We start from the raw sequence: 27,425 nt of genomic DNA on the forward strand, positions 1-27,425 counted from the left end.
AGTGATCCATTGACATTTATCACCCTTGCATTAACAAATTGGAAGACAAAAAGAAAATAAATGATTATTTTACCACACACACGTGTGTACATATGCAAACATATACACAGTTGACACCAGATATTTTCACAAACACAATAAAGAGACACATGCACTTTTGTTTCTGACTCTATGAAACTAAATCCGGCGAAACCTTTTTTTGTTGTTGTTTTAGATTAGCTATAATTACCAAAATTATTTCTATTTGCTGAATGAAAGAAAAATCAGCAAGAACATTTTTTTTTTTTTTCAAACTTTCCTCAGATTCACAAGTTTACATAAATTTGGTCACTATCAGAGAAACTGTCTTTTAAAATATATGACTTGGATCAAACCTTTTTGGGATTTCTGACACAACCTTTTCCTAATAGTTTGCTGCTGGTGTCCATTCCTCCTGACAGAACTGGTGAAACTGAGTCAAGTTTGTAGGCAGCCTCACTCACAGGTCTTTTCAGACCAGGGCTGAAGTCTTCAGATGTTGCTTCAATATTTGCTAATAGTGTTCTTTCCTCATGATGCCATCAGTTTTATGATGGGTTCCAGTTCCTCCTGCAGCAAGCAGTCCCACATCATGATCCCATAGACAGTTAGGATGATGCAAGCATCCCCAATTCTCCTCCAAATGTAATGATTGTTATTATGGCCAATCAGTTCCACTTTAGTTTCATCAGACCAAAGGACATGCCTCCAAAAATGTGTTTATCTGCAAACTGCAATCTGGCTTTTAATGCTTCTTTTGAAGTAAAGGTTTCGTCCTCACTGAGTGGTCTTTCAGCCCATGTTGGAACAAGACATGTTTTTCTGTGGATAATCATATTTAACATTCTTTAGCAGAATCTACACCAGGAGCTTTGGCTTTTGTTCTGGGGTCAATCTACACATTGCGGCCCAAAAGTCATTCATTCATCTCTGTAACACAGAACCGTCTCCTTCATGAGCACTATGATCATTGGACATTCCCACATTTGCATATAATTGTTGGAACAAATTAATTTGGCACATGCAGTCATAGGTAGATTGTTCACAAGAAGGAACCCGACTTGTGCAACTGCACAATTTCCTTACTGATATCTTAGCTGATTTCTTTTGACTTTCCTATTGTGTCAAACAAGAAAGCAGTGTGTTAAAGGTGTGACCTTGAAATTCATCAAAAGGTGTTCCTCCAATTAATTCAAATGTGTCATTTTACCAGTCATAGGTTTGTGGAAGAAAGCCCAAAAATATTATACATTTTGAGAGACAGTTGTCCCAAATACATTTATATGTTGTATTTTGTAGGAAAGAATTAAAGTAAACTTTCAAACAACACTAAATCATGTGCTAACAGTTTGAAAGACTTGGAAAAACTTGAGGAAAGTCAAGTGCTCTTGTTGCACAATAACAAAATTTTAAATATTTATCATCATTAACATAGCAGCAATTCTATGTTACACTACATTAAAACAAAAATGTTCTTACCTCTGACTGTTATTTGAAGAGGATCAGCACAAGCTGATGCCACGTAGTCACCGTTCTCAACTCTGAAGAAGTATTTGTCTGTATGACTTGTTGTTAGATTAGGAAACAGAGTGGTGCAGTTTTTCTCTTTCAGGTTTCCAGTAATATTCAGTGAAAAGGTGTTAATTGACCCACTGCTGTCGAAAATAACTTTACTTCTATCTGTGCCAAAATTTACACCACCTTTCATCCAAATTCCATGGATAGTTTTACTGTTGTCATATGTAGAATCCTCTGTGTTATAGGTACATGGGATTTGCAAACAAGATCCAGACAGAGCTTCCATCTTATTTGGTGTAATGATCCTGAGGGCAAGTTTATTGCCTCCACAGTCGTCAGCCAAAGTCCCTGTAAAGCAGAATGATAATGAAAACAATGTAGAGCAAAATCTGCCAACAGGAAAACTTCATGATCCACAAACTCCAGATTAGCTGCATTATGTTACATGTGGAGACTTTAAACAAGATCAAGATGAAATATTTTAGACAATAAAAATGTTTCATGTGATGTCTTACATTCTCCAAATGAAAGTAAGTGAACCAACATCTCACCTGGAAGAAAGAAGAGACTCAGTAACATGTTGACTGTCAGCATGTTCTCAGACAGAGTCGCCATCGGACTGATAGTCGTCCTTCGTCTGTCAAAGTGGAGAAGATCTCAGAAAAATATTTTTCAGGTTTTAAATCAAAGTTTCTTTTGGATAAATAATTTGGCAGCAAATTAAAACTGACATATTATAAACAAGAATATACAGACCATACTCTGTTAGAAAGGATGGAAATCAATGGCTTTTTCTCAGAAGTGGTTAAACTAAATGAAAAACATGCAAGCAGAGTCAAGTATAATTCATTACACTAATCTCAACAGCTTTTTTAACAGCAAAAAAGTAATTTATTACTTTAAAAGCTGCAAAAGAAATGTAGTTCATAAAATGTTCTTACCCAATGAATCAATACCTGTAACAAAATTGCTTCAAATTAATGAGAATATAAATTTCAGCAGGTGAGCAGAAGATCCAAAAGAATAACTTCTCTGTTTAAAAGTTCATATTGTATGAAATCAAGGAGCCGTATTTTTTCTTCCTCGTTTGCAAAAGAGGAAGTTTGGTATAGAATTAGCTTTTCAGAGTCTGTTTGACTGATTACTTCCTTGTAACATGACACTTGTATCCACTGTGTGTTGAATAATAGTTTGTTTATGAAGATAAGGAACACACAGGGCATTTTGCAATATAAGGATAATCTGTTGTATTTTTGTAAGGGTTAGTTAAATTTGGGGTTCATCTAACCAAAAGCAAAATCGACATTTTCTTCCAAACATCCAAATTAAGTTTAATTCACTGTCTAGTCTTGAAATAAAACAGTTAGTACTGATAATTAAACTTGTATCATATTATAAAATGAATCATATAAAGACTCCTAAAGTACTCATGATAAAGAAATAGAGCTTACTGATTTGTTTATAGATGATTAGTTTTAATGTGTTTGTGGCATGTAGTAGCTTCATCAACAGCTGCAGAAAAACAACAGCCATTATTTTTGAATTGTTAAATATATCAATATCTGACCAGGACAAAATATAAACAAATCCAACCACTTGTCATTTTTTTCTGCTGTTGTATTGAAATGAGGAGCTTTTCTCAAGCTCATCTTTCTACGTTCCCAACTTTTATTTGTTATGTGTGTCGTCTTGTTGGCGATGGCGGTCTTGATCATCAGAGTCCAAATCTGAAGAGTTTTCACTGAATCCTGAACGTCTGTCTGTCGGTTTAGGGTTATACTGGTACGGCTGGATATCATTTACTCCAACAAAGTCTTTCAGCAATTCTTGATACACAAAAAATGTATTTTCTTCTATTTCCATTTCCAGTATAGGAGTTAGCTGTCTGTGGTACTTCACCAACTTTAGTGTCTGGCTAACACATGCAGGCCAAAATGTCAGGCAGTGTCGAGAACAAAGCTCATGTGTGACTGTCAAGAGTCAAAATTTCCATTACTTCCCTTTGCACTGAAATTCAAGCTCTTTCAAACTGCACATGGTTCCACCTTTACTGAAAGAAACAGGTTTGATTTCAGCTCACTGACATTCTACTTAAAAGCCTGTATGAAAATAATCATGTCAAGGCACATTGATACAGCCCTCATCACCATGTTTGGAGAAGTGACAATGCTGTTTAAAATTTTAATAACACTGCTGCGAAGGGAAAAATGCTGACCTTTCTCTTCAGAATGCGAATGCTCTGCTGGGAATCCAGTTTGAACGACGATATTTATTTAGTCTTTTGTTTCCAGATAACCATATGACGAAAAGTAGCAGTTAGTAATGTCTTTGTATGAAAACTTGGTAACACTTTATTCGACGGGGCGTGCATAAAACTGACATTACACTGTGATAAACATGACATAACTCCTGTCATGAACATGAAGGCGTTTTCATGAATGTTTACGGCTGTTGGCATGAAGTGTCATTCGGTAAATAATGACACGTTTAGTGCAAAATTGTATTAAAACTTGTATTAAAAGTCCATTAAATTTGTCAACTTTGCATGTGGCTTGCTCTCTTAGACTTTTATTTGTTGTCTGTCATCTTCCGTCTCTCTGTCAGTCTCAGAGTATTTAGGCCTATTTATAATCATTGCTCTCCACTGATGCTCTCATCAGTTTTCTCTGTTGTCGCTGCTGTATTCTTACCCTGCCAAAATCTTTGTAAGTTTTCTTATTTATCACTAAACATGCAGCTAATGGTCATTCTGGGCTCCTTTAGGTAGGAGTTGCACTACATGACACAGAGCTGAAAAATAGATTGTGCTTTTAAATAATAAGTAATGTATTAAAAACAACTAGTTCTCAAATAGAAACAATTGCAGTTTTTATAGGAAAGACAAAGACTGGAAAAATGTGTTGTCACACACATGTATCGACACTGTTCTTACCTAAATATTGTGCAGATGAAACAGCAAGAAAAATCTAATTCTGGCTCTGTGGGAATTTCAAAACATCTCAAGAGCAACTTTTGTGTTTGAAAGTCGATTTTAAGTCAAAGCTGACAAGTGCTGTTTATCCTTTGTTTATGCACAAAAGTGCATCCTCTTTTGTGAAAGAGGATGTTAGCCTTTCAAACACATTATCTGCCATGGTGTACAACACAGAAGAGGAGAATTATATCTATACATTAACTTTCTGATTTATTTCAATATGGATTATTTTTATGCATAATTTCACAGCAAAGCGTCATCTCAAGAAACTGTAGGACAATTACATAAAATTCCCATTCAGAAATGATAATATCATTATAAGGCTCTTCAATTACATAGGCAGATTAAAACTATTTACATACATTGTGATTTAATCCTATGTGTAAAACAAAATCAGTTTATTATGATGATGATGTTATTCTCTACCTGAACATTGAGTTTAGCGATGAATAGCACAACTTCAAACCCACCAAGATAAGGTTTGGATCTCAGGTGGGAAAATTTGGTTAAGGGACGATTATTAGGTGTTTACTTCTCAGACATGTCCTTTATGGATGAGTACCAAGAAGAAATCCATTGTTATAATAAAGGAATAATAAAGCTCATTAATCTGTGCAAAACATGATGTATAAAACAGTAAAAACATTTGAAAAAAGAGTCTGAAATAACCTGGAGGAAAAAAATTGACTACAGTTAAACTTCATGATATAGAAGCTCCAGTTCAGCTGTAAAATATTATATGTGGAATTTTCAAACAATATCACGATCAAGTATTTCAGACTGAACATTATTTAATTGAAAAGAAGTAAACAAACTGCTCTCACAGTTCTCCATCAGCTCTCTTACACTGGACTGAAAGATCTGAGAGTTATGGTTTAATATTAGTGTTTTAAATCAAATTCACATCTGAATAAAGCTCTGAAAGCTTTACAACAAAACTACATTCTTAAAATGGAGCTGGTTCAAATGTTAACATTACATTGACAATACTTGAAGGCCAAAATACAAAAGAAAAAAATGGCTTAAATAAATAAACATTAAAACATATTTTAAAAGTAAGAAACCATACAGTTTCCTTGTAAAAATCAGCAATGATTGAACACAGACGTGTTCTCATCTGAATCAGAAGATAAAACAGTTCAAATATTTATCTTTAAATCAAATAAAGTGAGAATTTCAGCTGATGAGCTGCAGAGCCAGGGACTAACTTCTCCGTTTTGGAAACAATGTCAAATCAACAACAACATGTATATTTATTCATTCTCCTTTTTTAAAAAGAGGAAGTTGGCTCATTGCTAATTTCATTGTCAGAGTAAAAATTAACAAGTGCAAACATTTTGCCTCCACCTATTCCATGTTTGGACATGAAATAGGTGGAGATTTTAAAGCTCATAGGTTGACACAGACAAGTCTCACTGGATTTGCTGATCATTGACCGTTGAGTTAGTTTGATTTTTAGCCCAAAGGGAGAACTAATAATAAAACTAATGAAGCAACGATTTGACTCTTCCCTATCTGAAAGAGTTGATGAGTAGAAAAGAGAACAGCTGCAGCTGAGCCGAGGATCACGGATAATCTAACTAGGGTTCAGCAAGTCTGGATTTATTTTGCTGCAGTCAGCTGATAGCTGGCTCCAACTGACCTCACGGCTTCAAGGCACAGATGTGATTCCTCCAACACCTCTGGAGGATAACCAGCAACACTGAATATACCTTTAAGAGTGAGTGTGTGTAGCTGCTTGTCTCTGTTCTTAGGACAGACATTTGACTTGTCCAGGAAATACCATGGAGCAGCGCAACATCAATAGATATGCCGTTGATATAAAATAATTGGATTATTAATTAATGATATTATGAATGATATACCCATTTTTTGTTGCTTGTGACAACTTCTAAATGAAAAAGGGAAATATTATTTTGTTTAGGTAATTCAAAGATTAATTGAATTATCTAGATGATCATTTAGATACAATTTGCAACTTGGTGAAAAAAGATGTTTCAATAGCATTTCTCCACCTTTTTATCAGTTTTTGCTAATACATTAATACAAACAATGTCCAGTTCCCTTCCAATGGTGTACCACCAAACGTAGTTTGCTTGAAAAATAATGATAATAACATTCTTATTTTTGCTTAGATAAGTCAGGAACTAATTATCTCCACAAAACTGGGAGTAAATATTGAAGGAAGATGACATTTATGGCTCACATTAAGGTGAAAATTATGATTCTTTGAATATCCAATAAAAAACTTTACTCATAAGGAATACACAGAAGCTCAGTAAAATGATGGTAAATGAAATAAAACAACATACAGGGATTTCAAAAAGCACAGGTCAATAAGGACTGAAATTAAATACAATAAATGAAAGAACAAATCAACTGCTTTCTATGAATAGCTGAACAAGAGACTTTTAGCAAACTGTTGGATAGAAATAACAATAGTTTCAAGGGCTTGGGGAATATATTAAACATTTATTTCAACCAACTACAGATTTACTAGATTTCCTCAGTATTTTACAAATGATGATGTCATAATATAAACATAATAACATAAAGGATGTAGCTCAAATGTTTTGATAAATTACTTCCAAGTTTGAGATAATCACGGCAAAAAAAAGGTCTTGGATCTTACAGCAGCTGAAGAATATATTGAAACCTTAATAATTAGAAATCTGTGTACAAAGTTTCTCACAACAGTGAGAGAAAGAGAAATAATATATATTTTTAATACACTTGATAATAATAAAAGGACATTTGTCTTTGAGGGCATTGATAAAGCAATAAGAAAGAAGGTGATTGTGGAGCTTCTCCAGTCGTTCATAGAAATCTATAATCTGGCTATTCAGCTAAATTTCCATACAGAGACAGACCACTAAGGAGAATTTAGACAGACCAATTAACCTAACAGTGATGTTTTGGACTGTGGGAGGAAGCCAGAGTATCCAGAGAGAACCGACATGCAATCTCCATGCTGAAAGACTCCAGGCTGGGAATCGAACCCAGCACCTTCTGCAAGGCGACAGTCCTACCAACTGCACCACTGTGCAGCCCATAGTGGCAAATTGGGGTAAAAATAATTTACAAAACATGTGGTAAAGATAAGAAAATGCAAAAAGAGAAGGAATTAACATATTCTGCATAAGTTCAAAAATCAAAACACCAAAAACATAAACAAGAATAGTTCAGAACTACGCACAACAAATACTGAAACCTGTCATGGATCTGCTATATAAGAGTACTAAACTCCATTCTGCACATTACATGAACACCTTTATGAAAGAATGATTTAGAAATCATCCTGTGTACACACTTGTTAACTCTTTCTGAAACTGCAATATATACAACATACGACATCCTACTCTGAGTTTCTCATTCAGGAAAATATGATGAGTAGTTTTGTCTTAAAAACTGAGGTGAAAAACTAAGAAAAGCTATTCAACCTTCCACGTACACACACATATACAGTATATAAATATACTGTATATGTATATACAGTATATATACTGTATGTATTCTGTATATACTACAGTGTTCTACCAAAGCATTACTATTTAGTCAATATTATATTGAAACAAAGTGTCAAGAAATAATAAGTAATTTCTAAAGCACAACGAATGGGGATGTGATGGACTGGTGACTCGTCCACAGTGTATCCAGACCTCCACCTATTGGTCTTTGCAGATAGAAAAAAGCTTCTTCAGACACAAACTTGAACAATTGGATAGAAATAATAAATCTTCTCTCTGACAGAGGCCTTGACATCTTCTTGGTCTTTTTGTGGCTCATGATGCTTTAGTAACCATCACATTGTTGACATAGGTTGGTTCTTCTGGTTCCTGTGTAGAGAAAAAACAAAATGTATTTTACAGTAAATGTACTTGAGCTCAAACTGTTTCAGAGGAAATAGAGGCTGGTCTCTTTGCTTTCAGTCTCACTGGATTCCCAACTAAACGTACAAAATACAACATTTGTCCTTTAATGAGATGGTAAATTGTAGCTTTGTGGTAATCGTCTGAAATTTGGTTGTGAGTTCAATTCCAGCTTCCTTTCATCATGGTAAAATTGAACCCTAAGTTACCTAATGATCCTGTACATCAGTGTATGGATGTATTTGAGAGAATGTAACTCAGTGTAGCCTCTAATTTTAGAAGTTTAAGAATTATATATATATGCAGAATATTTATCATTTATGATAAGGACACTGGATTTTCACAGTAACCATTTCTAAAATCCTGAAACATAAAATAAAATATTGTCACCTGAACAATCGTTTCTAACAAATTGCAACACATTGTTTGTGTTACAATGCAAACAACTCAGTTAGTTTACCTTCTTTGGTTTCTTGGAGAATCTGAACCACCTGAAAGAACAAAAAATATTAAAACACCAACATCTAACAGCAGCTGCAAAGTATCAACTCATAGAAAAGTATCTCACCACTCAAAGATGATGATGCTAGTGCAGAGCAATACAATCCCCAGGATCTTCAATATATTAAGGATCTGGAATTCAGATGTTTGATCATCTGCAAAAAGAAAGACAATGAAGTGAATCCTCATAATTATTTTGTACTGCAAACAGAGGTGGGGACTCGAGTCACATGACTTGGACTCGAGTCAGACTCGAGTCGTTAAAATCACGACTTGAGACTTGACTTGAAAAAATGCTCAAAGACTCGGACTTGACTTTGACTTTCATGCCATTGACTTGGGACTTGACTCGACTTGAAGCTGTTTACTTGAAAAGACTTGATATTTTTTACTCAAAGTCTTAAAATTTAAAACACATTATTTATAAAGTGGCGTCATTAATTAATGTCACTCATTCCGTATCAATATGCGCAGACCGTCATTATGGTTTTCCTCTCTCCTTATGTATGTATGTGTACGTAGCTGCAGCACAACCAATCAAATTAACAGGATTTGGACGTTTAAAAAAACGCGGCAAAGCTGCAGAGCTCAGGGAACGAAATACGAAATAACCGCTCGAATATGCTTCCGCGAGTAATTTCTTTTGGCTACGTAGGTTATGAACTTTCGACTAAAAAACGAACTGCAACTTGTAAAACATGCAAGAAGAGAATATCGGATGGAGATGCCACGACGTCCAACTTTGTCCGGCATTTGAAGCTTCACAAAGATCGGTAGGTGGCGCTTTTCTTTTGCTGTAAGATAGCTGACTTTAGCTAACTTCGTGTTAGCATGTGTACTCCGGGTTAAATTGGTGATTATTTACCATAAATCCGGTCCTTCAAATGCCTCCACAAATAATGTGCACCGTGTTAGCTCAGGAAGCCGGTGGATAGTGAGCGGGGCTCCGGAACAGAAAGCAGATTCTGGACCTGAACACAGGGAACAGAGTCTCTCTGTCCCATCATGATGATGAGCCGGGTCTAGTATCATCTAAGGATGGTTGGTGTATTTGAAGACATCTACGTTGGGAAATTATATTGACAATATATTGTTTTGACAGGTTAGAGAAAAGAGGAAAAAACTGCTGTTATGGTTCTTTGTATTGTGCTGTGGAAATGTCAGCATTTTCCTCTTTTTTTATTGAATATCAAGTTTAACAGAACTGGGCAATAAAGTGGTCCAATTTAAAAATGTTTTTTATACTTTGTGTTCAGCTACACATGTTCTATCATTTGAGATAAATACATATTTTAAAACGAACAAATGGTCTATTATTTGAATTTTATGTATAATTGCAAATTATAAAAAAAAAATAAAATAAAAACGACTCAAAATGACTTGAAATTAAAGGTTCCTGACTTGAGACTTGACTCGACTTTTGCCTGTCTTTACTTGAGACTTGACTTGGACTTGAGGAAAAAGACTTGAGACTTACTTGAGACTTGCAACACAGTGACTTGGTCACACCTCTGACTGCAAATATCTCAAATGGGATGTTTTATTTTTTTTTTTTCTTTATAAGCCAGAATCTGAACTAACAGTAATTCTTTATAAAAGTGACAAAATATGAATTTTGAAACATGATGCAAGACAAACTATAATCCTAAAAGGACATGACAAGATGCATGTAAGTTAATGTATTACCTTTAATATCAACAAGAATCACAGATGATTTTTGTTGACCCAGATCATTTGTAGCCACACAGTAATACTCTCCTCTTTCAGTAACATTCAAGCCGTAAACGGGCCCCACAGATACATTCATGGCTCCATCTTTGCTGTTCCTGAACCAGGTGAAGCTGGGTGGAGGTTTGGCTCTGCTGGAGCAGCTCAGCTCCACCCTGCTACCTGCTGACACCAAACCTGATGGACGGATGGATGTTGAGGTGTTTCTAGGAGCATCTGAGGAAAATGAGACACACATGAACTTTATTGATCAGAAACAGCTGAACCATGACCTGCTGACAGGATCACTTACATGAAACACTGAGAGTCACTTTTGTCTCTGCTGTCTTGTTTCCTCCAATCACAGGATATCTGGCAGAACATCTGATGTTGTATCCATCATGTGTGTCTGACAGAGTGATGTTCTCCTGGATTTTAGTTGTAAAGATTCCCTCTGTGTTTTTCTCTGTTTGTCTGAGAGAGTCTTGTTGGAGATTCCAGGTGAGTTCAGGAGGTGATTGTGGACACGGAGTGAAAGCTGAGCAGGTTACAGTGACAGACTGATTCTCCTTCAGGTCAGAGGGAAGATTAATGCTGGGACTCCAAGGAGAATCTGCGATTTCACATTAAAAAAACAGGTTAGGAATGGACGTCTCATTTCCATGTTCAAGTTTTTGTCATCTATTTTTTTTCACTTGTTTTAATGGTTTTAAATCCTCAATAATCCCTAGGTCATGTATCAAAGACAAACGTTAGAATTTTTTTTAAGTCATGGACAATATTTCTTGTTCTGTCTGAAAACACTTGGGCAATGATTGTCCATCAGTCGATTATTGAGTATATAAAATCATAAATTCACTATTTGTGTACTATTACAACGTCCTAAAGAAAATAATGTACCGTAATGAAAATTTTTAAAGTTCTGCAATTTTAACACACAATTCTCTTTTAGAGTGAAAGTACAAGTAATATTATAAACATGTTTGATAATACTGTTTTATAGTTGTTCAGCCAGATATAGTATAAACAAGCAAAAAGTTTCTTACCATTTACTTTTATATGAAGAGGATAACAAACATCTGTTGCCCTAAATGCCCCGTTCTCAATGTGGAGGTAGTATGTGTCTGTATAACTCGTATTTAAATCAGGAAACAGAGTGGTGCAGTTTTTATCATTCAGATTTCCAATCATTTTCAGTGAATATATGTTAACTGACCCACTGCTGTTGAAAATAATACAACTTGGATTTTGATTCAAAGTCGTAATATTTTTCAACCAAATTCCATAATAAACATTAGTTTTGCCAAAATCGGAATGTGTTGAATTGAAGCTACATGGGATTTGCAAACAAGATCCACTCAGAGCTTCCATCTGCCCAGGTGTGTTAGCAATAAGGACTGGATTGGTACAACGAGCCAAAGCACCTATAATAACAGAAAAATAATGAACATGTGGAGCAAAATCTTCCTGCAAATAAATTTTTTGATAGAATAGAATAGAATACATTTTTATAGATATAGATGTATAGATATACTTAGAATAGAATATTCTTTTTATTGTCACTGTAACAATGAAAAAATGTACAATAAAATGTGAATGCAATTATCCAGATAAAAACAATGTCTCAGTTAAAAAAATGACAAATAATAACTTATATTGCTCTTCTCCCTTGATAAAAACATTACTTTATACCAAAAACAGACATTAAAAAAAATAGACCATGTCAAGTTGACCACTTAACAGCATTCAGCATGGAGATGGCTGATGGGTAAAAACTGTTTCTCAGTCTATTTGGTTTTAGTCTTTACAGATCTGAAACGTCTGCCCAAAGGCAGAAGTTCATGTCATTGGAGAATTTTCATGATGTTCCTGAATCAGTGAGAATTATACAGTTCTAGTTTGCAGGCAGAGGATAGTGGATTATCTGCTGGGTGACCTTAAGGCACCTGTGGAGCTTTTTTTATTGTGTTAGTGTGCAGCTGGAAAACCTTGTACAAAGACAGTAAGTTAAGATAATGCAAAGATAAAAGGACAGCAGCAGTTTCTTAGTGATGTTGTTTCTTCTAAGAAGTACAAAGTAAAAACTCTTTCAGGTTTTCATCACATCCACAAAGTCTCTATTTCTGGTAAGTGGCTACATGATGTCAAACTTCTTCCTGAAGTCCACTATAAGCTCCTTGTGTTAAGGAGGAAACTGTTACATGTTGAGCCTCTAAACAATATCAAGATGAAATATTTCAGAGTAATGACTCATGTGATGTCTCCAAATGAAAGGAAGAGAACAAACATCTCACCTGGAAGAAAGACGACACTCAGTAACATGCTGACTGTCAACACGTTCTCAGACAGAGCCGCCATCAGACTGTAAAAAGATGAGAACAACTACTGCAATCCAGTGTTTTAAACAAATTTCATGTAAAAATTAATTTAGCAATTTGTTTAGCAGGTCATGATCTGTATGTGTTTGAACCTTTAGTCTCACTTGGGTTTGTATTCATCACTTTGTAAGTTTGCTTACTTATATGTTGCCATTTTAATGAATATATGTTAGTTAATTTATTCATCTATATTTCCTCTTTGTGCTCCAGCCTGTTTACTTAGGAGTGGAGCGGGCGTCCGGCGTCCTGAGCAATGTCCGGTTTGGCGATTATGTTAAAAATTATTTTCATCAATCACAAGAGTGCAGTGGTACATTTTCTTAAAGGACATTTTGTTAATCCAATGAAATCTCTCCTCCTTGATCCATCCCTCTATTCTCCTTCGAGGATATAAATTTTGTAATTTCAGCAGATCGGAGGGGATACGTGGTGGAGCAGGTCCAGAAAAACTGTGAAAAGTTGTGAGAGCAAAGACTAAAGAGCGTTAAAGTAGAGAGAAAAATTTGTCAACCTGACTGATATGAACCACACAAACTTCAACCACTGGAGCAGATTCAGCACCAGAGAAGGAGGGAGAATCAGAGATTATGAGGGGATTCATTGCTGCTGGAGGATGAGAGAGATGAAACCCGGTTAAGAGGTCAGATTGATTAAGATTAAGAGGTCAGATTAATTGGCTGAATCCCAGGAAAAAGGAATTGAAATGTTCATTGAAGAGATATATTGCATGTAGCGAGAAGAGTTTGTGCATTCATGTGTGTGATATGTGGGGGTGTGCATGTGTGAAGGCTACACTATGGGCCTTCATATAATAGTGTAGCCTGCATATAAGCCGATACAGTCAGAAAAACACAGGAATAACATGAGTTGTGATGACCTTAACAATGAACATGCTTAATAATCATATTAATAATAATAATAATAATCGTAATCATAATCATAATAATCATAATAATTGTGAATTAAAACACAAAACATAAAAAAGTAAGGAAAGGTACAACAGTTAGTTATAACTAATGCGATTGAAAAAAGTTAAATAATGATTACAGACACATCTTCACTAAAGAATATCTGGGGAAGTTGTTGCCAAAATGTGGAAATTCTGAAATTAGTAAATGATTATGAAACTTCCTTAATTCAGAATAACAATGAGATTATAGAGTAATAGGGTTAGAGTTTATTTTTATTGTATAATATTAGTCAAATATGTGATTTATTATTGGCAGGTAACCAGAAAAATAACACTAGTGATTCTTTTTGTTTTTGTTTTTAAAATCTAGAAGCCAGTTTGAAGAGGAGCTTTTTATTTTACAAGTATATGTGGTGTCACTTTCCCAGGATTTCCCGAGGAGAAAAGCAGGTCTCCTTTTTTAATCAGTAAAAGAGCATGTCCAAGCTCCTGTCTTCATTTTGGTCCATCTTCAGACTTACACTACATGACACAGAGCTCAAGAACAACTGCAGCATAGCTTTTTGATAACAAATTCAATGTATAATTTAAAGCAACAATTTTAAACATGAAAACAGTGGTAGTTTTTATAGCAAAGAAAAAGACTGGTTTAGGAAAAGACATATTGTCAAAAGCATTTTCCATTTTAAAAATGTTCTTACCTGAATAATGTGCAGATAAAACTAGAAAAATGTTCATCTGGTTTCGTAGGAATTTAACTCAGTGAACAAAACATCCAACAAGCAACTTCTGTGTTTGGAAGTCAATGTCACGTCAGAGTTTACTGCTGCACTTTTTATCCTTCCTATTGTCGTGAAAGAGGATGTTAACCTATTCATTTTTAAATCAACCAATTAAAATTTTCGGCAGCAGGAACAGTGCATTTATTAGACAAACAATGGGATGAATATCTGCCAGTTTCAGAGAACAAGAAAAACCACAGAGAAGCTTCACAGAAACACCATGGCCATATTAGAATACTTCCCAAATATTCATGATGTCACATTGCTAAAATGTCTTATTTTGTGTTACATTATTATTTATAAAGTTGCTCCTTTAATTTAAACCGTTTGAGACCAACATGTTCTCATTTGCTTTGTGAAAACCACAAGCAGAACTTTCTTCTGCTCATAGAAATGAGCTAAGTAACTTTTATTTAAAGTAAAATGTTTACAAGGATCTTTTAACTTTTATTTTATTCGTCTTTTACTTTTATCAAGGTAATCACTTTTACTCACAGTAAATTACTGCAAAGTGCCCCACCTTGTTGGCATCTCTTGCAAAGGTTCCAGAGCTCTGGCAGAGCAAACAGCAGGAAATTGGTACAGAAAATAATGAATGAGTTTCTTATGATTCATTCTGTTTTATCAGATATAAAATGTTTGCTCACCCCATTCAAAAATGTGTAAAGAAGGCGATAAAAAGGTTTAAAACCTTTGTCACATTTAAGGTGATGAATATTCTGTTACCAAAAAATAAACAAATCTAGTAGAGAGAGAGAAATGTAAATAACAATTCTAATAAACTTGTTGAATAAGAAGAGTTGAGAAGAACTCAAATGCCAAACTCAGGAGAAATATTACACGTCACATTTGACCAAGGCAAACATACACAAACATTCAATAATATGTTTAAAAATAATATAATTTGTATTATTATTATTATTAAATAATTTATAATATAATTGGCTACCGGCATTCCCTTTCAATGCTTGTTGGGATAATGTAAGACCTGGTCTTGGTGTCGATGTCAAATAAGGGGAGTTTTGTTTAGATAAATCATACTCCAGCACGTCTGACTCTATGGCGGGTTTCATGTGAGCTCCACTGAGCAGAACAGCTGATGTTGTATCCATCATGTGTGTCTGACAGAGTGATGTTCTCCTGGATTTTAGTTGTAAAGGTTCCATCTGTGTTTTTCTCTGTTTGTCTGAGAGAGTCTTGTTGGAGATTCCAGGTGAGTTCAGGAGGTGATTGTGGACAGGGAGTGAAAGCTGAGCAGGTTACAGTGACAGACTGATGCTCCTTCAAACCAGGGAGGATAATAATATTTTGACTCTGAGGAGAATCTAGGATTTCACATTAAACCAACAGAATAAAAAGAAATGTATGTAAAATATGCAGAAAGAAACCACAACAGTTCTCAATAGGTTCAAACAGGAAATATGTTCTCTTTGGTTCCTATTTTGTGTTGGGTTTTTTTTGTTTGTTTTTTTACAATAATTGACTAAAAGTTTTTCATTGAACCATTTTTGTGTCCTGAAAACAACAAAAAATACCAAGAAAAATGTATAATTTCATAGATGTTGCATTTCTCTGTTCATTTGTTATATCTTTATATTCCTATTGGTTATATATGCAATAATTTGATTATGGATCAAGATCAACATCAGAATGTTTTTGAAGTAACAAATTGTGTTGTGACTGAAAAAGCTTCATGCTAAAATGTTACAGTCAATTTTTGATCTAAACATATATGACAATATAAACTTACTATAAGGGTATAGTAACCCTTTGAGTTCGTCACTAAAAATAAATCAAATAAAATAATTTTAAAAATCAGTTATTATGAAAAAGTTTTGAATACCAATTTAATTTTCTTTGGAAGGAAATTAATAATAATTTTCATGTAAGTGGTTTTTCTTTTATGTAAACTCATTCTTGTGAAAACAGATGATCCTTTAATAATGTGTCATTGTCTTTCCTATTTTCAATATTTTATTAGAATTTGAGATCTGTAAATCTCATTTCCCATCAGGGAAAAAACTTGTTTGAGTGAAAAAATCTTTTCTAAATATCAGAAATATGATTGATTTTTAACAACATTGCACTTACAATAGTATAAAAAAACAAAACCATTATCTTACCTCTAACTTTTATCTGAAGAGGATGACAAACATTTGTTGCCTTAAATTTCCCGTTCTCGATGCGGAGGAAGTAACTGTCAGTATAACTAGTCTCTAAATCAGGAAACAGAGTGGTGTAACTTTCCTCACTCAGGTTTCCAGTCATATTCAGTGAATATTTGTTAACTGACCTATTGCTGTTGAAAATAACAGCGCTTGGTTCGGCATTGAAATTTGAGATATTTTTCAACCAAACTCCATAGATGTGTCTCCTGTTGTATAATGTGTTGAATTGTAGCTACATGGGATTTGCAAACAAGATCCATTCAGAGCTTCAATCTGCCCATGTGTGTTAGCAATAAGGATTGGATTGGGACAATCAGTGAAGTCACCTGTAAAAACAGATAACATGAAGAAAAGATTGACTGCAGACACATTTCATGAGCTAGAAACTCCAGTTCAGCCACAGCATTTAATTTGTGGAGCTTAAAACAATGTCAGGATGAAACATTTCATGTGATGTCTCCAGGTGAAAAGAATTAAACAAACGGCTCACCTGGAAGAGAGACGGCACTCAGTACTGCCAGCAGGTTCACAGACAGAGCCGCCATCACACTCTCACAGTCCTCTGTCAGCTCTCTTAGAAATGAATTAAAATACCAGAGAATTATGGGTTAATATTTTTGTTATAAACCAAAGTCACTTCTAAATAAAGCAGCAAAATCAGAAACTTAAATTCCAATTTGCTGTGTTGAAAAAATAATCAAAACCACATGAATCTTCAGATGTTCACAATTTCAGTATAAAATGCAAAAAAATACTTAAATTGCCCATTAAATATAGGACAGGTACTTTAAACATAGGCATCGTAATTTATTTTTCATGGTAAAACAAAATTGGAATAAAAAACTACTAAAGAAATTTCATCTGAAGAATCTGAAGCTAAAATAGTTTGATAAATTACCTGTAAATGGCGTAAAGTGTGAATTTCAACTGATGAGCGGCAGAAAAGGAAATCACTTCTTTTTTTCTACAAACCAGCAGTTTTGAAGCTCACAGCTATATTTATACTAACTTCTTCTTTTAAAAGAAAGAAGGATGTTGGCTGGTTTTTAATTTGGTTGTCAGAATATGTATGAGCACCTGTAAACACACACACACGCACACACATTTTAACTTACTGACTTACCTCCAACTGTGTTGAACAACAGTTTGGATATTTAAACATGGAATAGGTGGAGGATTTTGTTAGTCTGCTCAGGAATGGATGTACATAACAAGTTTGATCAGATTTGCTGAGCATACATAGTTTATTAAATTTGCTTCATTTTTAACCCACAAGGAGAACTAATGACTCAAAAGCTGATGAAGAAAACAAACAGGATGTACAGATACATCATCAGGAGACTTCAGAGGAGAAAGGAGCTTCAACTACATCACATTTAAGCTAAGTGGGGTTAGCAACACTGGATTTCTGGTTTTGCTGCAGTCAGGTGGTGGTTAGCTCCAACTCAGCTCACAGCTATAAGATTCCTCCAGCATCTATTGTAGGATTACCAGCAACACTGAATTCTCCTTTAAAGTGAGTGCGCTGGGGTTTATAAAAGGTTTGCAAGCCCCTTTTGAAAGATTTGGTGAGAATGTCATGAATAGGTTTAAAAAGTTTTCCATTCCAATTGAAGTGAAATATATTTTCTGTCACCAAAAGAAAAACAAACAATTCCACTAGAGAAACAGAAGTAATTTTTAAAACAGTAGAATAACCAAGCATGGTAATCAGACCTATTTTCTGATTAGTGTAATTTGCAAAAGTAATGAAACCCCTTTAAGTTTTTCATTTTATGTCACATAACAACCACTTGTTGTTGTTCTCTATTGTTCATCTATTGCTTTGATGCGCAATAGAGTAAAACGCAGTGAAAGGAAATTTTTCCATTATCAATTTGTTGAACAAATGCCAAAGATGTGGCATGCACTTTTATTCAATTCTACTTCTACTTATGCCCTGGATTAAAATAAAATCTAAATCCCTTATGAAGTTATGCCATAAATTGTAAATGGATTTAATCTAAGTGTAACTCTCCCTTCGTAGTTGATAATGCTGACCCCTAGTGGCTCGTTAAAGTCCACTAAGGTCAGGATTAGGAAGGAAATACCATGCTCATTGTCTATTTGTAACTTAAAAGACAGAAAAGAAAAACAATGTGTCACTTTCAGCTACCACACAGCAATCAGTGATTTTCACTCAGCCATCACTTTATTGATTCCTGCAAGAAGGAAGACAGGAAGACGACATGTCCACCAGCGAATGGTGTCTGATCTAACTACACTGTGAAAAAATTAATAAAAAAAGACATATCTAATTTATGGTAAAATATTAGCAGCTGTGGTTGCTGGAGTTTTACCCGATAAATACGGTAAAATTCCTTCAACCACAGCTGCTGGTATTTTACAGGAAATTAGAGACGTTTTTCTTTACAGTGTAGACAAAAAGTACATTTTTAAAACTTTTTTTTACCTCAAAAGATCTCCAACTTGCTTAAATCAAGTGCTGAGTAAAAGAAAATACATGAAATTCATTTGATGAAAGTCACTGTAATTCAATATACACCCAAAGATTCATTGGACTTTGGTTGAGTGTTACAAAATCATGACCAATGTCAAGTTATATTCACTCTTCTTTATTCAAATTCAATGTTACAATTTACAGAGTCAAGGAAAATAGTTTGTGCTTACATAAATGTATATATGTCGCTATATTTGTTCTGCCTGCTTGAGAATGATTTCATGCACTGATAGCAGCAAACAACAGCTGATTAAAATTTCCGTGATATTACATTTACTCATTTAAACATCTGAAACAGAAAAAATACAAGACTGGTGACATTTATGCTTCACATTTCATGTCAGCAGAAATATTCAGTATCATTTTTTTTTAAATCAGTAAAAAATTAAAACCACACATGCCTGTATGAAGCAGTAATAAAGAGAAAGCCAGCTATGAAAAATAAATCCACTTCACCTGTTTAGAGACAAAACTTTTACATTCAGCAGAAGTTCTGCTTCACTCCCACCACCTCTTTATTTTTTAGCATTTTTACAGCTGTTTTAATCGCTCAGTGGTCCACAAATGCATTACTATTTACTCCATAGGTATCATCACATCTAAATGCAGAAACAAGTATCAAGAAATAATAAATCATGTCTAAACACAACGACTGGAGATGTGATGAACAGTGTTTCCAGCCTTTCATCATCTGGCCTTTTTCAGATAGGAAACAGCCTCTTGAGACACAAACTTTAACAACTGGACAAAAACACTAGATGGATGGATAGAAATAAGAAATCCTCCCACTGTCAAGAGGCCTTGGTGATGTGATGGACTGGAGATCCTTTCAGGGTCTATCCAGCCTTTCAGCAACTGGGTCTTGCAGATAGGAAAAAGCCTCTTAACAATTTGAACAATTGGATAGAAAAATAGATGGATAAAAAAAAATCATCTCTCTCCTCTCCTTGACATCTTCCTGGTCTCCTTACTGCTCATGTAGCTTTAGTCATCACCATATTGTTGACATATATTAGCTCCTCTGTTTTCTGTAGACATAAAGCAAAAACTCTTTTTTTTTAAAGTCAACTTACTTGAGCTCAAATTGTTTGTAGGAAATTAAAACTAGTCCTCTAGTTTTAGTCTCACTGGATTCACAATTTTTTTTTTTTTTTAAAAAAGCATGTATTACACAAATATTAAATGTGACTTAATAGAAATTTGACTTCCTACTTGAAATTGGGCCTATGTCTCTTTAAGAAACTTTTGCTCACTCAGCATTCAGGAAGTCATCACAACGTTGCTCCTCTATTAACCTCTTAGCAGTGTTGCACTTAATGAGCTCAGCAGATGCACAGTTCAAGCAAGTGTTTGCAAATTGCTGCTGGCTATCCTGAAGGAGCTGAGTGGGGGAATCATTATAGCATGTCTCACACCAAACTGTCACAACATAGTGACAGTTGAAAAAGAAAATATGTAATTAAATTTACATACCGCAGTTTCAAACGTTTATGAAATCATTTGACATAAACTCAATATCATGATGTGTGTGGCAGTGGACACAATCGCAGCATTGGGTAGACGGAGCATATTGTGGATATTTTAATGAAGAAAATCAACTAACAAAGATAAAGAATCGAAGGGTAAAAGGAAGATCAACACACAAAATGCAAACTGGAGACTTTCAGTCTCACTGGATTCCCAACTAAAAGTACAAAATACAACATTTGTCCTTTAATGAGATGGTAAATTGTAGTTTTGTGGTAATCGTCTGAAATTTGGTTGTGAGTTCAATTCCAGCTTCCTTTCATCATGGTTGAAGTGTCTTTGGGTAAAATTGAACCCTGAGTTACCTAATGATCCTGTACATCAGTGTATGGATGTATTTGAGAGAATGTAACTCACTGTAGCCTCTAATTTTAGAAGTTTAATTATTATATATATATGCAGAATATTTATCATTTATGATAAGGACACTGGATTTTCACATTAACCATTTCTAAAATCCTTTAAAATAAAATATTGTCGCCTGAACAATCTTTTCTAACAAATTGCAACACATTGTTTGTGTTACAATGCAAACAACTCAGTTAGTTTACCTTCTTTGGTTTCTTGGAGAATCTGAACCACCTGAAAGAACAAAAAATATTAAAACACCAACATCTAACAGCAGCTGCAAAGTATCAACTCATAGAAAAGCATCTCACCACTCAAAGATGATGATGCTAGAGCAGAGCAATACAATCCCCAGGATCTTCAATATATTAAGGATCTGGAATTCAGATGATTGATCATCTGCAAAAAGAAAGACAATGAAGTGAATCCTCATAATTATTTTTTACTGCAGATATTTAAAATTTGATGTTTTATTTTTTTATTTTCTTTATAAGCTAAAATTTGAACTAACAGTAATTCTTTATAGAACATGACAAAATGCATGGAAGTTAATGTATTACCTTTAATATCAACAAGAATCACAGATGATTTTTGTTGACCCAGATCATTTGTAGCCACACAGTAAAACTTTTCTTCCTCAGTAGAGTTGAATTTGTAAACCTGCCCCACAGACACATTAGTGGCTCCATGTTCGCTGATCCTGAACCAGGTGAAGCTGGGTGGAGGTTTGGCTCTGCTGGAGCAGCTCAGCTCCACCCTGCTACCTGCTGACACCAAACCTGATGGACTGATGGATGCTGAGGTGTTTCTAGGAGCATCTGAAGGAAAATGAGACACACATAAACTTTATTGATCAGAAACAGCTGAACCATGACCTGCTGACAGGATCACTTACATGAAACACTGAGAGTCACTTTTGTCTCTGCTGTCTTGTTTCCTCCAATCACAGGATATCTGGCAGAACATCTGATGTTGTATCCATCATGTGTGTCTGACAGAGTGATGTTCTTCTGGATTTTAGTTGTAAAGGTTCCATCTGTGTTTTTCTCTGTTTGTCTGAGAGAGTCTTGTTGGAGATTCCAGGTGAGTTCAGGAGGTGATTGTGGACAGGGAGTGAAAGCTGAGCAGGTTACAGTGACAGACTGATGCTCCCTCAGGTCAGAGGGAAGATTAATGCTGGGACTCCAAGGAGAATCTAGGACATAAGATATGAAACATATTAGTGTGAAGAAGTACCAGTTATGAGTTTAGACAAACATCAAGTGTTAAAAGTTTAATGTTTTATGTCATTAATGTTAGACTGTGTTAACCTTTGAAAAAACATTTTTCATATCAGTTCAATATTATCATCCTGATGAAACACCACATTGTTTCTAAAATCCAGGTTTTTAGCACAAGTAGCTGCGTTTCCATTACAAATGTGCAAAAACATTTCAACATTCAGTTTATGTCAAAACAACACAAGTCCATAATCTCAGTGTTTTTATTTTGCAATTTTGTGAAATATGAATGTAGCCATAAAGCCACCTCTTCCATGCTCTCTAATTTGCTCTTAAAGCCTCATTGTGTCTTAACAGGTCAATCTTTGTCTCTTCACACCATAAATCATTTGTTCAGAAGTTATTTGACATATTCTTGGCTGCATGTACAAGTTATATAGTTTAGGAAATGTTATTTTCTTTTGTCAATACTGCATTAATCTATTTTGATTTGAAACTTGCTTCACTGTGAACAATAACACCATGTTTTTGACAGGCTTACGCTTTGACGGTTGCAGGATAGGTCCTCAAACATCCTCATTTATGTCATTGGAGTTAATACTTTCAGTCTGTTTAATAAGGCTTTACCACAGCTGAGTGCATGACAAACTTTGACCTTTAACATACATCACAATATAATTTAAAAATGGATAAAGAAGACTGGCATTGTGCTTGTAGATTGGTTTCTTCTAGATTAAAATCTACCATTTTTGATAACAACACTGGTCAAATATCAATTGTAATGGCAAAACCATCTAAAACTAATTTGATTTGTTGGTGGATCAGAGAAAAACTGCATTAAATTTGAATCTGTGCTCTTAATGCTTGATTTTCAAATCATTGCAGGTGTAAGTTGGAAAACCATTACACCTTGAAAAAAGAGCAAATTATAGATAATAGATAATCAAATCCCAAATATGGGGTCAAGCAGATTCTGATCACTATGTGCTCACATGTAACTGCTTCTGATGTTATTGATCTACGTTTCTAGAATCAGAATTGATTTGAAGCGAGAAGTAACAACATTTACCTTTAATACTGACACAGATCCTTGATGATGTTTCATTTCCTAAGTCATTTTTGGCCACACAGTAAAACTCTCCTTCCTCAGTAACATTCAAGCCGTAAACGGGCCCCATGGACACATTAGTGACTCCATCTTTGTTGTTCCTGAACCAGGTGAAGCTGGGTGGAGGTTTGGCTCTGCTGGAGCAGCTCAGCTCCACCCAGCTACCTGCTGACACCAAACCTGATGGACTGATGGATGCTGAGGTGTTTCTAGGAGCATCTGAGGAAAATGAGACACACATGAACTTTATTGATCAGAAACAGCTGAACCATGACCTGCTGACAGGATCACTTACATGAAACACTGAGAGTCTCTTCTGTCTCTGCTGTTTTGTTTCCTCCAATCACAGGATGTCTGGCAGAACATCTGATGTTGTATCCATCATGTGTGTCTGACAGAGTGATGTTCTTCTGGATTTTAGTTGTAAAGGTTCCATCTGTGTTTTTCTCTGTTTGTCTGAGAGAGTCTTGTTGGAGATTCCAGGTGAGTTCAGGAGGTGATTGTGGACAGGGAGTGAAAGCTGAGCAGGTTACAGTGACAGACTGATGCTCCTTCAGGTCAGAGGGAACATCAATGCTGGGACTCCAAGGAGAATCTTTATGTAAACATTAGAGCAACAACTTAGAAACAAAACAGATATTTAGACACATTGGTATTTCTTAAATAAATTGCTAACAGTTTAAATGGTAAATAGCGTTTACTTCTGTAGCACTTTATCTAGACCAAAGGAATCTGAAGTTTCATTCACACACTGATGTAGCCACAGCTGTCCTGGACAACATCAGCAGCAGGCAAGGAGGATGAAGTGTCTCTGACAAGGACACAACTTTCACGACTTTAAGTCCAACATCGACACCAAGCACCATGAAAGCACTATTTGCTGCAAATTTACTGTACAGTAGAGTGAACAATTGAACTAGAGAAATGTATTGTTCCACAATTAAGAAAAATTCTTCCAAGACAGAAGGAAAACATCCTGTCACCATAGTAAATCCAATTTCATTCAGTTGTCTATTCCGGTTATATTGTTTGAGTAGTAACCACAGAAAATGTTTTTTTTTCTAAGTCTTTGGAAAGAAACTTGAACTTTCTAGCTTTACAAATTCACAGGGAAACCAGCAAGCTGTCCCTAATATATAAAACAGATCACCATAGAATCACAATAGTATATTGACAAAAAAATGCTCTTACCTTTAACTGTTATTTGAAGAGGATCAGCACAAGCTGATGCCACGTAGTCACCGTTCTCAACTCTGAAGAAGTAAATGTCTGTATGACTTGTTGTTAGATTGGGAAACAGAGTGGTGCAGTTTTTCTCTTTCAGGTTTCCAGTAATACTCAGTGAATAGTTGTTAATTAACCCACTGCTGTTGAAAATAACTTTATCTCTATCTGTGCCAAAATTTACACCACCTTTCATCCAAATTCCATAGATAGTTTTACTGCTGTTATATGTAGGATGATATGTCTCATAGGTACATGGGATTTGCAAACAAGATCCAGTCAGAGCTTCCGTGTTATTTGGTGTAGTGATCCTGAGGGCTGGTATATTAGGACCACAGTAATCAGCCAAAGCACCTGTAAACCAGAATAAAAATGAACATAATCTGAAGCAAGACAAGTGTAGAGAAAGTTCATAATCCAAAAAACTCCAGTTCAGTTTTATCATGTTACATGTGAAGCCTTTAAACAAAATCAGGATCAAACATTTCTGACTACAAATTATTCATGTGTTTGCTCCAAATAGAAGAGTACAAACATCTCACCTGGAAGAAAGAAGACACTCAGCAACATGTTGACGATCAGCATGTTCTCAGTCAGAGCCGCCATCAGACTCTGATTGACCTTCATCTGTCAAACTGGAGAAGATGTCAGAAAAAGAAATTACATTTCAGTTTTTTCAAATAAAGTCTCTTTTGAATAAAGTTTGTATCGTCTTTGACAATGAATTAAAACTGACCTAATATAAACTAGGAAATACAGAAGAATGACAGGTTAGAAGTGTTAGTGTTACTACTAAGTGTTACTGTGTTAGAAGTAGGAATCAACTGATTGAACTCAAATAAGAAACACACAATGAAGTGAAGAAAAATGATTTACACCAAACTGAGAAAAATATAATTACTCTGTAATAGTGCATTTGCAGACAAGTTGAGCTAACAGAGAAATAACAAACAAATGTGAATAACTGTATAATTCATAAAGATGTTCACTTCTTACCCAATCAATGTAGAATTAAGGCAATAAAATAAAATTTCTCCAAATCAAGGAATGTGTTAAAACCATCTGGCGATAAGAAAATCATGCAGACCTGTTTGTTTAAAAGCATATGTTGTGTGAAATCAAGCACAATCTCTTTGTTCCTGTTCTAAAAGGGGATGCAATTTTTGGATGACAATTTATTTTCACGCAAAAATAAATTGTGTGAATTAACATGGAGCACGGAAAAGAAGAAGCATGGCAGTTTGTTTTCTGTCAGCCCTCTTTTCAATTGCAAAGAGACAAAAAGAAGAACAAGAAAAGGAAGAAGAAGGCTTTTTTTCAATGCCTTTATTTGAAACAGGAGGATGTACGCCTCCCTCTGAACTATTCATGGCGTGGCAGAGAACAAAGTGCATAAAAATAATGAATAGAAATTTGCATTGCTTCCCTTCGCATCTCTACATAACGATTTCTACTGCGCACAATCTCATGTGTTGTGGGCAGACACATTTTTGAAAAAATAGATTTATATTTCCACTCACCAATCTACAGGGTAAGAAAAGGAAGAAACACAGTTTTTGACAGATTTGAAGCTGATTTTAGATCTGTGTAACTTATGTGTGATGTCATTTGTAACCAATGATAATAAAATAAATGAAAATATGAAGATAGTCAATATTAACAAGATGTGATTGTGATTGTATATCCAACACAAACACATTTAGGCCCAAAACGACTTGAAAAAAAAATTCCATTTTGAAGTTAAAAGCCAGGATTATGTTTTACTTTACATGACATGTACCAATATATGTATTATTTGTTTTATTTTTATTTCTTTAATTTTTTTTTATGTTTTTACTCTGTCAGCATATCTTAACAAAATTAAACAAAACTAGGAATTTCTTTGAAAACACTCCAACCAAGCATGCAGAAACTCAGGTCTGCATTTTGTAGACGTATCAATCTTCAAAATTAAGCTTATTTTCTGCATGTTTATATATCAACATGTTGCTTGTCAGCAGAGCTGCCAGTCTCTTAGACTTTACAAAAAGATCAGAGAATTACAGTTCACTATTTGTGTTTTAAATCAATGTCACTGCTGAATAAAACACAGGTTTTATTTCAGACAAACCAAGGACAAGATTAAATTCAAATAGAAAACCACAGTTTGAAGAAATTTTAAAATGTTTCCAAAGTAAGAAGCCGTGTGGTTTTGGGACTCAAAGTCATAAATAGATAAACACAAACATTCTCTCATCTGAATCAGAAGCCAAAAATGTTCAAGGATTTACCTTTCAGTCAAATAATGTGTTTCATCTGATGAGCTGTGGATCCAGGGACGAACTTCTCTATTTTTAAAAATATAACGTTGTGTCAAAGACAACGGCTGTATTTATGCTTTCTTCTTCAAAAGAGGATGTTGGTTTGATTTTAATTTGATTGTCAGAGCATGTATTAGCAACTGGAAATGCACATTGATACACTGAAAAAAGAAAACACATGCTCCAACTTAAAAACAAACATCTGAGATTTGTTGTCACAAATAATCAAATTAAGTGGCATCCAAATGAAAATATTAAGTTCATTAAGTTGTCATGTTAAACAAACACAAATAAATGAAGCCTGACAAACTTAATTGGATTAATTGTAACAAGCTAACTCAGTTATTTAAGTGGGAGCTCCATTCCCTTTTTT

The 27,425-nt window shown here is 34.8% G+C and overlaps 1 protein-coding gene across 4 annotated transcripts in view; it reads right to left on the reverse strand.

Moving 5' to 3' along the window:
* LOC114136530 (B-cell receptor CD22-like) overlaps positions 1-27,425 on the reverse strand; it is a 70,217-nt gene that overhangs the window by 29,018 nt on the left and 13,774 nt on the right. The window contains exons 1-5 of one of the 4 annotated variants that reach the window (XM_028004566.1): positions 27,023-27,134; positions 25,295-25,387; positions 24,720-25,106; positions 23,824-24,123; positions 23,490-23,747 (exon numbers count right to left, since the gene is read on the reverse strand). In XM_028004566.1, the coding sequence (XP_027860367.1) occupies positions 23,490-23,747; positions 23,824-24,123; positions 24,720-25,106; positions 25,295-25,379 (1,030 nt within the window). In that variant the 5' untranslated portion in view covers positions 25,380-25,387; positions 27,023-27,134. Of the gene's footprint in view, positions 1-23,489; positions 23,748-23,823; positions 24,124-24,719; positions 25,107-25,294; positions 25,388-27,022; positions 27,135-27,425 lie in introns of those variants that run through there. The other 3 variants (XM_028004565.1, XM_028004564.1, XM_028004568.1) reach the window with 3 other exon arrangements.

This window comes from Xiphophorus couchianus, chromosome 21, assembly GCF_001444195.1.
Source record: "Xiphophorus couchianus chromosome 21, X_couchianus-1.0, whole genome shotgun sequence".
Taxonomy (NCBI): Eukaryota; Metazoa; Chordata; class Actinopteri; order Cyprinodontiformes; family Poeciliidae; genus Xiphophorus; species Xiphophorus couchianus.